The sequence below is a fragment of the Coregonus lavaretus genome, assembly GCF_964263955.1.
Source record: "Coregonus lavaretus genome assembly, chromosome: 1".
Classification (NCBI taxonomy): Eukaryota; Metazoa; Chordata; class Actinopteri; order Salmoniformes; family Salmonidae; genus Coregonus; species Coregonus lavaretus.
Genome location: NC_139988.1, coordinates 55,055,295 through 55,071,747, shown reverse-complemented (window position 1 = coordinate 55,071,747; position 16,453 = coordinate 55,055,295). Strand labels below are relative to the sequence as shown.

The window sequence follows — 16,453 nt, the reverse complement described above, 5'->3', positions numbered from 1 at the left end:
CATTTGAACCATCAAATCTCTCTCTCTCTCTCTCAAGGAAGGGGTAAAGGTTTGGTGAGTCCAGCATAGAAGGTGTGGGAGGAGTTGCTAATGGAAATGTGGCCATTGGATTGCATTGTATCCGTATATTGCTAGTATTTTCTCAGGTAATCTAGTCTGAAGTTGTCTGTAATGTTAGTTTGGTGTCTCTACCTCAAAGGTTTTAGAGTTTGGGTGGGCAGAAGAAAAATAATATGAGTATGTCATGTCGAATTACATAAATGTTGCTGTTACAAGCACACTAAAACGCTAAAAGTATTACCTCTGGTTAGTTCAGTAGCATATGTGTGTGACTAATTGCATTAGTAGGTCAAAATAAATAACTTCGATGGAAAAATATCAATGTCAATGATTGTCAATTATGAAATATGTGCATACATTTAAAATTGCATATGTATATTTATTTAATTCTATTTCATTTTCACATGCTCATATTATTGTATAACCCCTGAAAATGTGATTTTGATAGGACATTAATCCACCCGTGTCATTTTGGTGCTATTTTTGGAAAAGGTATTGCCGTTGACATATGCATTATCTCCCGCAACCTTTTGACCCAGAATTCGGACACACAAATTATAATATCTCAGCAATGGTAAGGCCTATGTTCATTTGCTCAGTTCAGCTCAAAAAGTTATATTTATTTTACCCCCCTTACATCCTACCAATGGGTACACTCGCAATGGTCACCATTATGCCATCATTGACTTGAATGGGGACGCCTGTTCTATTCATTCTATGTCTATGGCAGCACATACAGCCAGGAGCGGAAGATACAAGAAAAAAAAAAAAAAAAAAAAAAAAAAAAAAATATATATATATATATATATATATATATAATTTTTTTTTTTCTTCACAGTATCTCACAAAAGTGAGTACACCCCTCACATTTTTGTAAATATTTGAGTATATCTTTTCATGTGACAACACTGAAGAAATGACACTTTGCTACAATGTAAAGTAGTGAGTGTACAGCTTGTATAACAGTGTAAATGTGCTGTCCCCTCAAAATAACACAACACACAGCCATTAATGTCTAAACCGCTGGCAACAAAAGTGAGTACACCCCTAAGTGAAAATATCCAAATTGGGCCCAAAGTGTCAATATTTTGTGTGGCCACCATCATTTTCCAGCACTTCCTTAACCCTCTTGGGCATGGAGTTCACCAGAGCTTCACAGGTTGCCACTGGAGTCCTCTTCCACTCCTCCATGACGACATCACGGAGCTGGTGGATGTTAGAGACCTTGCACTCCTCCACCTTCCGTTTGAGGATGCCCCACAGATGCTCAATAAGGTTTAGGTTTGGAGACATGCTTGGCCAGTTCATCACCTTTACCCTCAGCTTCTTTAGCAAGGCAGTGGTCGTCTTGGAGGTGTGTTTGGGGTCGTTATCATGTTGGAATACTGCCCTGCGGCCCAGTCTCCGAAGGGAGGGGATCATGCTCTGCTTCAGTATGTCACAGTACATGTTGGCATTCATGGTTCCCTCAATGAACTGTAGCTACCCAGTGCCGGCAGCACTCATGCAGCCCCAGACCATGACACTCCCACCACCATGCTTGACTGTAGGCAACACACACTTGTCTTTGTACTCCTCACCTGGTTGCCGCCACACACGCTTGACACCATCTGAACCAAATATGTTTATCTTGGTCTCATCAGACCACAGGACATGGTTCCAGTAATCCATGTCCTTAGTCTGCTTGTCTTCAGCAAACTGTTTGCGGGATTTCTTGTGCATCATCTTTAGAAGAGGCTTCCTTCTGGGACGACAGCCATGCAGACCAATTTGATGCAGTGTGCAGCGTATGTTCTGAGCACTGACAGGCTGACCCCCCACCCCTTCAACCTCTGCAGCAATGCTGGCAGCACTCATACGTCTATTTCCCAGAGACAACCTCTGGATATGACGCTGAGCACGTGCACTCAACTTCTTTGGTCGACCAATGGCGAGGCCTGTTCTGAGAGGAACCTGTCCTGTTAAACCACTGTATGGTCTTGGCCACTGTGCTGCAGCTTAGTTTCAGGGTCTTGGCAATCTTCTTATAGCCCAGGCCATCTTTATGTAGAGCAACAATTATTTTTTCAGATCCTCAGAGAGTTCTTTGCCATGAGGTGCCATGTTGAACTTCCAGTGACCAGTATGAGAGGGTGTGAGAGCGATGACACCAAATGTAACACACCTGCTCCCCATTCACACCTGAGACCTTGTAACACTAACGAGTCACATGACACCGGGGAGGGAAAATGGCTAATTGGGCCCAATTTGGACATTTTCACTTAGGGGTGTACTCACTTTTGTTGCCAGCGGTTTAGACATTAATGGCTGTGTGTTGAGTTATTTTGAGGGGACAGCAAATTTACACTGTTATAAAAGCTGTACACTCACTACTTTACATTGTAACAAAGTGTCATTTCTTCAGTGTTGTCACATGAAAAGATATACTCAAATATTTACGAAAATGTGAGGGGTGTACTCACTTTTGTGAGATACTGTATATATATTACGGTGACTGTGGTCATTTTGCTGGCCAATTACCATCATCCAAAATTCCATGACCATCACAGCCCTAACAGTGGTTAGAGGAAGGGAGCGAGAGAGGAGACAGAGAGAAATGAGAGAGATAGAGAGAGAGAGGTATGGGGGAGACAGAGAGATGGAGAGGGGCAGGGGATATAATTGGTGGAGAGAGAAAGGTGGAGGAAGGGGGTTTGCATTTGCTTTAAGTGCTGACTGAGGCTTCCAGAGTCAGCTCCAATGCTCCTTGAATTTGCCTGTCAGAGGAGGTGGTGTGTGGCAGTTCCCGTGTGGGAAGTGGCTCCCTGCTGGGCCTGAGAGGGATCTATCCGCAGGGGGGGCGGAGGTTGGAGGAGGGTGGTGGAGTGTGTGTGATCACACATATCCTTACAGCCAGCTCCTCCAGCGAACAACCATGTAATCATCCCAGATACTGCCACCACTGCTGGGAACAGGGGAACAGCCTCAAACCCATCGGGATGAGAGGAGGGGTGGACCAAAATAATCAAACTGGACCCAAATAATCAAGTTAGTCTGTTACCCATTAAAATGCAGTGTTTCGACATTAGGCAACATGATTAAATCAGATAAATAGCCAGTGGTGAGGAGCACCAGAGGCACTGTGCGGAATAAACACCTGCTGCGATGATGAAATTGAGAGAGGGGTAATATTTACACGTGTGTGAGTAGCATGGAGATTTGATCGATTGCAGTCGTTTCTTTACAGGCATCTTTCAAGCAGTGGCATCTCGGCAAGATGGCTGCTTGTCACTCGGTAAACATGTCGCTAATGCATCCATGTGGACAGCGAATCTGATGGGGAATATGCTAATTGTGCCGTAATAATGTGCCATTACACGGCGGGGGAACAGGTGGGTCAATGGGGTGCCACGTTTTATGCCATTACACCGGCCGAGATGTGTCACTGGTGTGAAGCCAAGCCTCCTGACAGGCAGCCAAAGCACGCCAGGTACTGTTGGCTTCCATAACATACAGTGAGCTACAGTGATCTGTGCAGCTCCATATTGAGGTGGACTTTATGTTTTAGAACAAGAAGATGTCTAAACTTGTGGCGGGAGGGAGAGGCAGCAGCCTCAGCAGTTTCCCAAGTGACTCTGCCTGGTTCTGAAGAGAGAAGAAGAACCTTGTTGATATACATAGAGGATGAGTTGGAAGCCTTTGAAACCTCAACTGAAAGGTAGAAAGAAAGAAAAAACATAAATCTCTCGCCAGCTAAATGCCCACATGCTGAGGAGAGATAGCCGAGGGAGGATGACATGTTCCAACTGATGTATCAAATTCTCTTGAAAACCTACAGTATCATCTAGCTATCAATCTCCCAAAACTTAACAATGTGCCTGGTCTCCTTACTCCTTATTTTGTCAAGACACGATTGAGTCTATCGCTAACCCTGACATTTTAACTCTTTCTTAAGACTTCAGCATCAGTTAAGCCAACGATTGATGAAGAGGTAAGCATCTATGGATGTATTTAAAAGCTGAAACATCTCTTACCTGAAGTCTCCAATGAGCTGCTTTATTTAAGTAAGGACTCAAGGACACCCCTCAGGTCATGACATGCCCCAATTAGCCAACCCAACGTTATCCTACCCTTGCTGCCTCCAGGCTATCTTCTAAAAACAGTATCTATGGCAGGATCCTCTCACAGTGACACATCTCCCCTGATCTCTTCTGCTTTAGAATGTCTCAGAGCCAAGCATTACTGCACCCAGCAAGAGAGAAAGCACTCCTCGTTAGCTAACCCACACCGGCATACAGGCCTCGTAACCAGCCACATCCCGCAGCGCTGGCTGGTGCCTGTGCCGCTCTCTCTCTCCCCCTTTCGCTCTCCTTCACTATTTTATCTCTCGTTCTCTCTCTTTCTCTCGTCCTCTCTCTGTCTTTCTCTTTCTTGCTCACAGCCTCAGGCTAAGAGATGGAGGTGCCAGCCACAGAGGCAGAGAGAGTCAACCGGTAGGCAACAGCAGTAACGGTAGCCATACTCCTACTCCCCCTGAGACGACGGCAAAACAAAACCCTCATTAGGTCAACAAACTGCTAGGTAAAAAGGCCCTGGGGGCCGGGGCGGGAAACCTGGAGGGACAGGCAACATCACAGCATATGTACGGCCAACCATTATGACAACCCGATGCTATAACACACAGGAAGACAGCTAGCTAGCTAAAGCATTCATGTTATTCATCAGAGCATCAAAGAAGGACAATAGAGAGAGAGAGAGGAGGAGTGCTATGAGTACCACACTGTGCACTCAGAGCCTCACAACCACCGCCACAGCGAACCTCAATAGACATTCATAATCAATTCCCTCGGAGAGCTTTGAGAGGGCAGGAATGAAAAGGCAGTGCACTTACTGCTTGACAGATGATAGGGTATTTGATTCGATTGATGCCTCCGGCGAACACAGTGAAGGTCAGAGCTGTGTGGAAACAGAAGTTGAGGAGCATGTGCCATCCCTTCCGACTGATGCGGATTGTGCTACCAAAAGAAGAGAAACCCACACAGAATAAGCAGTCAGTCAAATAAATATGAATAGCACAGAATATCAGGGGAATGTATTAAACATTGATGCAGAGGATGTTGAAATTGTGAGAGTTTAAAAAATACCCAGTTCATCATTCAGATCATTTAGTATGATACAAGGGGATGAGGTGTAAATCTGGTGAAATGCATTGCATCGTTTGCAAATGAAATGTTGTAAATAACAATCTACACATCCCTTTTGATTTAATTAATGTACAGACTTCAAAGCACAGTCATGTCATACAATTCATCGTTCAGATCAGGGATGAAGAGAAAATAGGCGGATGAGAAATGAGAAATAAGGAGATGAGGTGAAAGTCCGGTCACATTTATTGCATTATTTGCAATATACAGTGAGGGAAAAAAGTATTTGATCCCCTGCTGATTTTGTACGTTTGCCCACTGACAAAGAAATTATCAGTCTATAATTTTAATGGTAAGTTTATTTGAACAGTGAGAGACAGAATAACAACAAAAAAATCCAGAAAAACGCATGTAAAGAATGTTATAAATTGATTTGCATTTTAATGAGGGAAATAAGTATTTGACCCCCTCTCAATCAGAAAGATTTCTGGCTCCCAGGTGTCTTTTATACAGGTAATGAGCTGAGATTAGGAGCACACTCTTAAAGGGAGTGCTCCTAATCTCAGCTTGTTACCTGTATAAAAGACACCTGTCCACAGAAGCAATCAATCAATCAGATTCCAAACTCTCCACCATGGCCAAGACCAAAGAACTCTCCAAGGATGTCAGGGACAAGATTGTAGACCTACACAAGGCTGGAGTGGGCTACAAGACCATCGCCAAGCAGCTTGGTGAGAAGGTGACAACAGTTGGTGTGATTATTCGCAAATGGAAGAAACACAAAATAACTGTCAATCTCCCTCGGCCTGGGGCTCCATGCAAGATCTCACCTCGTGGAGTTGCAATGATCATGAGAACGGTGAGGAATCAGCCCAGAACTACACGGGAGGATCTTGTCAATGATCTCAAGGCAGCTGGGACCATAGTCACCAAGAAAACAATTGGTAACACACTACGCCGTGAAGGACTGAAATCCTGCAGCGCCCGCAAGGCCCCCCTGCTCAAGAAAGCACATATACATGCCCGTCTGAAGTTTGCCAATGAACATCTGAATGATTGAGAGGAGAACTGGGTGAAAGTGTTGTGGTCAGATGAGACCAAAATCGAGCTCTTTGGCATCAACTCAACTCGCCGTTTTTGGAAGAGGAGGAATGCTGCCTATAACCCCAAGAACACCATCCCCACAGTCAAACATGGAGGTGGAAACATTATGCTTTGGGGGCGTTTTTCTGCTAAGGGGACAGGAAAACTTCACCACATCAAAGGGACGATGGACGGGGCCATGTACCATCAAATCTTGGGTGAGAACCTCCTTCCCTCAGCCAGGGCATTGAAAATGGATCGTGGATTGGTATTCCAGCATGACAATGATCCAAAACACACGGCCAAGTGAACAAAGGAGTGGCTCAAGAAGAAACACTTTAAGGTCCTGGAGTGGCCTAGCCAGTCTCCAGACCTTAATCCCATAGAAAATCTGTGGAGGGAGCTGAAGGTTCGAGTTGCCAAACGTCAGCCTCGAAACCTTAATGACTTGGAGAAGATCTGCAAAGAGGAGTGGGACAAAATCCTTCCTGAGATGTATGCAAAAATTGGTGGCCAACTACAAGAAACGTCTGACCTCTTTGATTGCCAACAAGGGTTTTGCCACCAAGTACTAAATCATGTCTTGCAGAGGGGTCAAATACTTATTTCCCTCATTAAAATGCAAATCAATTGATAACATTTTTGACATGCGCTTTTCTGGATTTTGTTGTTGTTATTCTGTCTCTCACTGTTCAAATAAACCTACCATTAAAATTATAGACTGATCATTTCTTTGTCAGTGGGCAAACGTACAAAATCAGCAGGGGATCAAATACTTTTTTCCCCTCACTGTATCCAGTATCCTAAATCAGCATTATCCTCATCATTTTCACCAGTGTGATTATACATCATGGGGAAAAAGCATATAGGAAAGAACCTCTGTTGTATGTGAGAAACAAACTTGCAGAGAGAGAACGAGAGAGAGCGAGACCACAGAGTGAGATAACAGACAGAGAGAGAGACCAGGGAGAGAGAGAGAATGAGTGAGAACGAGTGAAAACAAGCAAGAACAAGAGAGAGACAGGCAGACAAGCAGAGAGAGATAGATAAAGAAAAATAGAGAAATAATGAGATAACGAATGAGAGGGAGAAAGAGAGAGAGCAAGAGAGAGAGAGAAAGCAGCAATAACCTACGAGGTGTGTCTGAGTTAGTGCACAGTGTTATGTGCCAGAGAGGAGAGGAAGAGCTGCTGTTCAGGTGCTGAACTCCACCCAGGCGACTCCAGGAGAGGCCCATAAATCACTGCAGCCTCTACCTGCCTCCCAGTGTTTTTCATGGGCTATGGGCTCTCACTCGGTGAAGTGCATTAACCTGGCACCGCTACACTTCCTCGTTCCCCCGGGAGAGCATGTGGCTAAACTGACCACCCGCTTGTTCTCGTTGGCTGAGGGGGAAGGAATGTTCTGAAGGTGAACTTGGAGTCCGAATGGAATGGGACCTTGATAATAGGCTCACCAGCATCGCTATTCAGTATACACACTCCCTTTGCTTGAAATACACTAACATTCTGAAAGTCAGTGAAGCGGTGAAATTACTTCTACATGTGCGGCAAAACTGACCCCTTACTTGTTCTCCTTGGCCGAGGGAACGTTTTGAAGGGTGAACTTAGCCCCAGTGGAATTAGCCCTTGTGTAAGCTCACCAGCGTCACTATTCAGTGATGCTACATTACACACTCCCTTGTCTTGGAATACACTAACGTTACGTCAGAAAGTGAAGTTATTTTCTACATATTTAGGATGTTATTCTGATTTGAGATCTGCCTGCACAACTCAGACTTTCACGTAAATCATTAATTGATGGGAGACAATGGGAGACTGGCGTGCACGGACCTCAATTCAGAATGTGGCCCTTAGAGCATTTCTACTGTAAGGAAGACACGGCATAGGGGATGGAGGGACGCAAGCGGTTGGAGTGTTGTACTCCTGCTGCAGCTGTGAGACGACGGCTTGTTTCCTCTGACATCAGTGTCTCCTGACTGCAATCATGGAGCCACCGACAACATCACTCCTCCCAGACTACAGTTGCCTGTGCCTTCATAATCCCTCTATCCCTTCATCCTGTCAATGTCTCTTTCTCTCTCTTTCTTAGAGTTGCCTCATACTGATGCCAACCTTAAAATATGCTCATACATCTTCATGCTTCATTACAGTCTATCTAATCTATTCATCTACTTTGCATCAGAACCAAAAGCAGTATCAAAAATGGATAATTTAATTCATCTGTCATTTCAGAGACATTGAATAACTTTATTTTTGGTATTTTAGTCTCATCATAGTCAAACTATAAAAGGACTGAATGATCGATCACATTCAGTTTCAGTCACTAACTCTGTTGTTCGTGATCTAAAGACTCAAAGGGAAAATGAGGCCCAAACAAATAACAAGCTGTCCAGGTTGCCTGGAAACCACACTGGATCAACAGTAGAGGACAACTAGATGAACTGAAAGATAGCACAGCCCTCAGGGATCGAAAGACCTATGGAGAGAGGTGACAGAGGTGGTCTGGATCTTATAGACATCAGATTGAGCCATCTCTTTGAGGCAGGCGGTAGTGGGTTATTGGGAGTGTTTGACGCACATGCACACACACACACATCCCCCCCAACTCACACAGAGACACACACATCCACATAAATCCTCCGCTTCAGATGTCTGAGTCAGACAGACTGCAGCGCTTCATGCAGGCCCACAGCGGCCGATTCACAGCCCAGAAGCATGATGGAGGAAAGGTGGTGTGTTGTGATGGATACATGATCTGGATGTGTGATGTTTTTACTAAGCTTAGTTAGTTAACTAAAGGTGAGAACTCACTTCAAATCCTTTGAACACAGACCTAAAACACACACGCACACACAGACACAGTATTCCAAAGGTTTTTACCTGTGGTGCACGATATAGGTGATGATGGAGGCGAAGAGGCAGAGCAACATGACGGCCGTACAGGCATACACGACCGGGTGCAGAAACTCCCCAGGGTACGGGGGGAAAGACAGCACCTTCTTCAGATCCTAAATGAAAAAGAGAGCGAGAGAAACATTCCTTGTTTAGAAACAATGTATACGACGACTATGCAATTGTACTCAATGCTTTGGCATAATCTGCATTACAATAAAGTTATTTGAATTGAATTGAGAGAGAGAAGAGATGGAGAGAGAGTAAGAGAGACAGTGGGGGGACGTAATGGAGGGGGGAGAGAGAGAGAGAGAGAGAGAGAGAGAGAGAGAGAGAGAGAGATAGAGAGAGGGGGGGAGAGACATCAGAGTCAGACACAACACATATGGTATCATATTTCACATACCATGTAGACAAACAAACAATGTAAAAGAAAACAGTTCACCCTATATGGATGAAAATACCTTCAAATTAAAGCTGACAGTCTGCACTTTAACCTCATAGTCATTGTATAATTTCAAATCCAAAGCGCTGGAGTACAGAGCCAAAACAACAAGAAATGTGTCAGTGTCCCAATACTTTTGGAGCTCACTGTATATGGATTGGGTATAAAGATTTAGTTGGGTATACAGTGAGGGAAAAAAGTATTTGATCCCCTGCTGATTTTGTACGTTTGCCCACTGACAAAGAAATGATCCGTCTATAATTTTAATGGTAGGTTTATTTGAACAGTGAGAGACAGAATAACAACAAAAAAATCCAGAACAACGCATGTCAAAAATGTTATAAATTGATTTGCATTTTAATGAGGGAAATAAGTATTTGACCCCCTCTCAATCAGAAAGATTTCTGGCTCCCAGGTGTCTTTTATACAGGTAACAAGCTGAGATTAAGTGTGCTCCTAATCTCAGCTTGTTACCTGTACAAAAGACACCTGTCCACAGAAGCAATCAATCAATCAATCAGATTCCAAACTCTCCACCATGGCCAAGACCAAAGAGCTCTCCAAGGATGTCAAGGACAAGATTGTAGACCTACACAAGGCTGGAATGGGCTACTAGACCATCGCCAAGCAGCTTGGTGAGAAGGTGACAACAGTTGGTGTGATTATGCTGCCTATGACCCCAAGAACACCATCCCCACCGTCAAACATGGAGGTGGAAACATTATGCTTTGTGGGTGTTTTTCTGCTAAGGGGACAGGACAACTTCACCGCATCAAAGGGACGATGGACGGGGCCATGTACCGTCAAATCTTGGGTGAGAACCTCCTTCCCTCAGCCAGGGCATTGAAAATGGGTCGTGGATGGGTATTCCAGCATGACAATGACACAAAACACACGGCCAAGGCAACAAAGGAGTGGCTTAAGAAGAAGCACATTAAGGTCCTGGAGTGGCCTAGCCAGTCTCCAGACCTTAATCCCATAGAAAATATGTGGAGGGAGCTGAAGGTTCGAGTTGCCAAACGTCAGCCTCGAAACCTTAATGACTTGGAGAAGATCTGCAAAGAGGAGTGGAACAAAATCCCTCCTGAGATGTGTGCAAACCTGGTGGCCAACAACAAGAAACGTCTGACCTCTGTGATTGCCAACAAGGGTTTTTCCACCAAGTACTTAGTCATGTTTTGCAGAGGGGTCAAATACGTATTTCCCTCATTAAAATGCAAATCGATTTATAACATTTTTGACATGCGTTTTTATGGATTTTTTTGTTGTTATTTTGTCTCTCACTGTTCAAATAAACCTACCATTAAAATTATAGACTGATCATGTCTTTGTCAGTGGGCAAACGTACAAAATCAGCAGGGAATCAAATAAATTTTTCCCTCACTGTATATGGATTTTTCTCAGCAGGATGCTACTGGTTGAATCCAATAAGGCATTTGACGAGCAGTTTGATTGGTTCAGTTAAGATAGTAAGTGGTCCAGTCAAGTGGTAAATGGTTGAATATGGTGTAAAGGCTAGTCTCAGTTATCATTATAGCCTTAGTGATGAGGATGGTGATGGTGATATGTCCAATGAGATACTTTGACCCTGAGAACTTGCCCTTCTCTGTAATTGTAACCCCTCTGGACAGATAAATAAAGGTTCTGTCATTACGATAGCTGAGAATTGTAGTTGTACTTGCAACCAGCCCTCCCTCTCTCTTTTGCCTAGTTCCCTCTCTTTTCCTTTCCCTCTCAGTCTCTCACCCTCTTTCCACATACAAATTATCTCGCTCTCTTTTACCCTCTTTCTCTCTCCCTCGCTTCAGTTTCCTTTCCATCTCTATTTCTCTCCCTCTCTTTCCCTGCTCTCCCTCTGCCTCTCTCGGTTCAGGCTCCATTAAACTGACCAGTCGTCTCTCCCTGTCACACTGTTACATATCTGTAAGAGATCCAGATCAGCCTCTGGTCACAGCCCTCCAGCCCTCCCTTTCCCCTGCTCTTCTCTCCCCTGACTGGGCCTATTAGTGCTTAGCACACAGGGCAGCAGAGGTCACGGGCCCCTACAGGTCCCTGAACAAGCCTGTGGGTGAGCCCAGGGAAAGGATTCTGCTTGGCTGGTCAGGGAAATGGTGATAGAGAAGGACATCTGTGCAGAATAAACTTACAGCCATGAACACACACAGCCCTGGGAGACAGCCCTGGGAGACAGCCCTGTTCACTACCATGTAACATCTATCTGTAGATACCTCAGCAGTGGTGCCCATTCAGTTCTACTGATGTGATGATCACAGCGCAGCCAAATCAATAGAGTTAGGCTAGCTTTCAAATTTCTTGATGGATATGATGTAGAAAAACATGTTTCCCAACCCTGAATGAGGAGCAAACCATTCCCAGAGAATGACGCACATACTGTAGTGGTCACGATGATGTGTGTGTTCTCAGTGTAACATGACAGCATAGTAACGCCTCTGTGTGAGCCCTGTAAAGGGCAACATATGCTTCCAGATGTGTAGCACAGATGTAGGAGAGATGCAATGTTCCTAATGAGCATCTGCTACTTTAGTAGTGTGACATTAAGAGGGAGATTCATGCTGATTCTCCATCTCCCCGGGAGCGCTACGTATATTTTGTTAATTCGGCAAACATGTTGACTTTTGGGGGACCATGTTTCATCTAGTAATGAGCATTACGAATGTATGTAATTCTGTGAGTTGCTTTTCTTTCGGTTGCCCAGACACAGCATGCACAATATAATTGAATGGTAAATAATGTATTGTGTCATTTTTATTGTAAATAAGAATAGAATATATGTTTCTAAACACTTAAAGTGGAACTGACAGCATTTTAGCAACATGAAATCTTATTAAAATCTGACCATATACACCCCCATGAAGAATGACACTTTTTCTTAAAATTTTCTGACAAGCAAGCACTTAGATATGGTTATTTTCACGTTTTCATAAATTCTTAGAATGTTAGGGAATTATACTGAACAAAAATATAAACGCAACATGTAAAGTGTTGATACCATGTTTCATGAGCTGAAATAAAAGATACCAGAAATGTTCCATATGCACAAAAAGCTTATTCCTCTCAAATTTTGCACACATTTGTTTACATCCCTGTTAGTGAGCATTTCTCCTTTGCCAAGATATCAAGATGCTGATTAAACATCTTGATCATTACACAGGTGCACCTTGTGCCAGGGACAATAAAAGGCCACTCTAAAATGTGCAGTTTTGTCACACAACACAATTCCACAGATGTCTCATGTTTTGAGGGAGCATGCAATTGCCATGCTGACTGCAGGAATGTCCACCAGAGCTGTTGCCTGAGAATTGAATGTTAATTTCTCTACCATAAGCCGCCTCCAAAGTCGTTTTAGAGAATTTGGCAGTACGTCCAACCGCCTCAAAACCGCAGACCATGTGTAACCATGCCAGCCCAGTACCTCACATCAGGCTTCTTCACCTGCGGGATTGTCTGAGACCAGCCACCCGGACAACTGATGAAACTGAGGAGTATTTCTGTCTGTAATAAAGCCCTTTTGTGGGGAAAAACTCATTCTGATTGCCAGGCCATGGCTGCACCCCTACCCAGTTATGTGAAATCCATAGATTAGGGCCTAATTAATTTATTCCTTATATGAACTGTAACGCAGTAAATTCGTTGACATTTTTGCATGTTGCGTTTATATTTTTGTTTCGGTATACATATAGTAAGGCATTTGTGGAAATTCTATAGCAATATAGAGTGGGAAAGCAGCCATGCGTTTGGACAATTAATAGACACTGCAGTAAATAAAACCTAATAAAAACATCTGTCTCGTCCAGGACAGGAATCTACGCAGACCGGTGTGCCACAGCCAATCAGAGCTACAGTAGGCCTATATGAAAACAAGCCATTTGCCACACGGGCCTGCCATCATTCACTTTGAATTGGGACTGTGTGTTACAGGCAGTTGCAACAGCACAACTTTAGATCATTGGAACGCATTCGGCAAAAGCCACAAAATACATCTGAATGGATTTCTGCAAATATGTAAATACCACGGGAGTCTGCTTACATTTGGGAACTTTACAGTCCTGTTGATCAAACAACCCTAAAAAAGTAGTCTGTCTATCTTCACCTATATGCACATCAACAACAACAAGATCAACAACTAATGCTAGCCAGAGCAAGATGAGCTAAAATCTAACGAAAGAACATTAGATAAACCCTCTCAAACCTTTTTCGTTAGTTGGCCTTGCACTGAAAAACGATGGGGAATAGTAAGTAGCCTGCTCGTCCTTCTGCAACTTGCCTGCCAATGCATGCTTGTCCAAACCAAGCACCCAAGCTAATGAGAGAACACCTCACTCTGACCATTTTACTCACCCTAGCAGAGCTGGATAGGCTGTTTATATGTTATCTAGAGTGTTCGTGACTAACTATAAAAAAATTTGTCTACACTTACTGACACAATCATATTCAGCGGGTGTTGTGTGTTCGTAAATTCATCGGTTATTCTGCGCTCTGGCACACTCAGATGAGAGTTCTCTGAAATTGGAGTAGATAGCCAGAGTGAATTTGCGATATGCTAACTGGATAACTGTCGTTCCAAGTTCAGTATAGCTAGCTATCTAGCTAGCAAAGCGATTCACATTTCTTGCTAGCTAACCAAATGACACCTGCATCTCTAGCTGTGTAGCCACCGAAAAATGATATGAGGGGAAAAAGTCAGTCGCTCACTCACTCCTCCAATGACATGACATCCTCTTAGCAGCTAGCTAGCTAGCTAGCTATCGTTAGGCTTAGTGTTTTTAGCTTGCTACATAAATAAATACGTTAGCCTATTAGCCATGTTATGACTGACTTGTGATCAGTGCCCTTGCTAGTTTAATTGTATTGACATTCCCAGCCTTAGTTACATTTGTCAGTTTTTGTCCAAAATATTGAGTCATTGAAACTGAAACAGTGCATCCCGAATGGAGGCAGCCAACAATGTACCAGGCCAGCTGTGATTTACAACTTGATAGCAATATTTTTTGGACAACCAAGAAATGTATTGGTGAGTTATATGAATCATGCATTGAACTGCATCCATCTATTCTGCCAACAATGCCTTACTGTACGTCCTGGAATGTTGAGTCAAATATAACTTATTTTTAAAACCTCTTATGAAGTTGGTTTTGTATTTGATACTTTCTATGATTGTCTGTTTGTTTCATATCTGCAAAGTAGTTAAAACGCTGTCAGTTCCACTTTAAGAATAGAATATGTTTCTAAACACTTCTACATTAATGTGGATGATACCATGCTTATGGATAGTCCTGAATGAATTGTGAATAACGATGAGTGAGAAAGTTACAGATGCATAATTATACAACGGGTGGGTTAAAACCGCATTCCAGACAGTGTCTATTCCACAAGTTACCACCAGCTAAATCTATGACGTTAAAATGCCTATTTACGCTGTTCCATCTGACTGTGCAATCCACTGTCTCATCAGCCCAACCAAGCAATTTATAAACTTGATCTCCACTATAAAAAGCATCTAGACATTTTCTCACATTTCTTTTAGACTTACATTTAGTTTTCAACAGCGGAGATTTGTATAAACCTTACCGTCTGCCTCTCCGACATTTGCAACATTGTTTCAATATTCAAATTCGGTCTCCAGCTGTCCCATATTAATGAACGTGTCGGGACAAGACAGACAGGCAGGCAGCGTTTCTCAGCCAGTCGAAATCATGAATCAGCTGGCATCATTTTTCTGGAGATATGCAAAGAAATGTCATTGAATAACGGTAAAACGAAACTAAATGCAGCTAGTTTGCAGTCTTTCCAGCTTCAGTTTGAAGTGATTGTATTAGCTGTGTTGTTGGCTAGCTCATCTGAACAACAGTGTCCTGACAAGTGAGCACATTTTCTATGCCAGGCAAAATCGCGCCTCATTAGCTCATTGTTATGGATGTATACAAATAAATGTCACTAGAAAACAGCTTAAACAAATGCAAATGAAGCTACTTTGCTGATATTCTGGCAGCACTTTTTGACGTGACTGTAAATTAGCCGTAGTTGGCTAGCTAGCAAGCAAGAGATAAGAACATTGCCAGCCAGTATGGCATTGGAACATTTAGAACGAGCGACTGGGATAGACACGGAACAAAAAGACTGAATGACTGGATCGCGTCTCTGGCAATCGAACTGACCAGCCGGCTTGGGTAGCAACCCTAGATTTGTGTTGGGACTATATCCTGTGGAAGGATTAAATAGTATGAATAAATTAATTAAAGTATTAATTAATGAAAAAATCATTATTTGAATATGTTGGTAACCCGTTGTATAAAGGTGATAATGCCTGAGAAGCCGGTGTTGGGAGGATAAATTGGCACGGGCCTAACAACACCCGTGCCAATATATTGATGTAATCATTGCATGCTAGGAATATGGGACCAAATACTCAACCTATGACTACTTTAAAACACATAAGTAAATTTGTCCCAATACTTATGGTCCCCTAAAATGGGGGGACAATGTACAAAAAGTGCTGTAATTTCTAAAAGCTTCACCCGATAAGGATGAAAATAACCTCAAATTAAAGCTGACAGTCTGTTGTATCATTTCAAATCCAAAGTGCTGGAGTACAGAGCCAAAACTGTCCCAAAACTTTTGGAGCTGACTATATACCCTAATGGGAGTACACTCCTAGAAAAAGGGTTCCAAAAGGGTTATTCAGCTGTCCCCATAGGAGAACCCTTTTTGGTTCCAGGTATAAACCTTTTGGGTTCCATGCAAAACCCTGTGTAGAAAGGGTTCTATATGGAACCCAAAATGGTTCTATACCTGGAAACAAAAGGGTTCTTCCTGCAACCAAAAAGGGT

At 43.2% G+C, this 16,453-nt stretch overlaps 1 protein-coding gene across 2 annotated transcripts in view; it reads right to left on the bottom strand.

The window, feature by feature from the left end:
• adgra1b (adhesion G protein-coupled receptor A1b) overlaps positions 1–16,453 on the bottom strand; it is a 282,388-nt gene that overhangs the window by 15,639 nt on the left and 250,296 nt on the right. For both annotated transcript variants that reach the window (XM_084152987.1, XM_084152986.1), the window contains exons 15-16: positions 9,149–9,276; positions 4,931–5,054 (exon numbers count right to left, since the gene is read on the bottom strand). In XM_084152987.1, the coding sequence (XP_084009113.1) occupies positions 4,931–5,054; positions 9,149–9,276 (252 nt within the window). The remainder of the gene's footprint in view (positions 1–4,930; positions 5,055–9,148; positions 9,277–16,453) is intronic.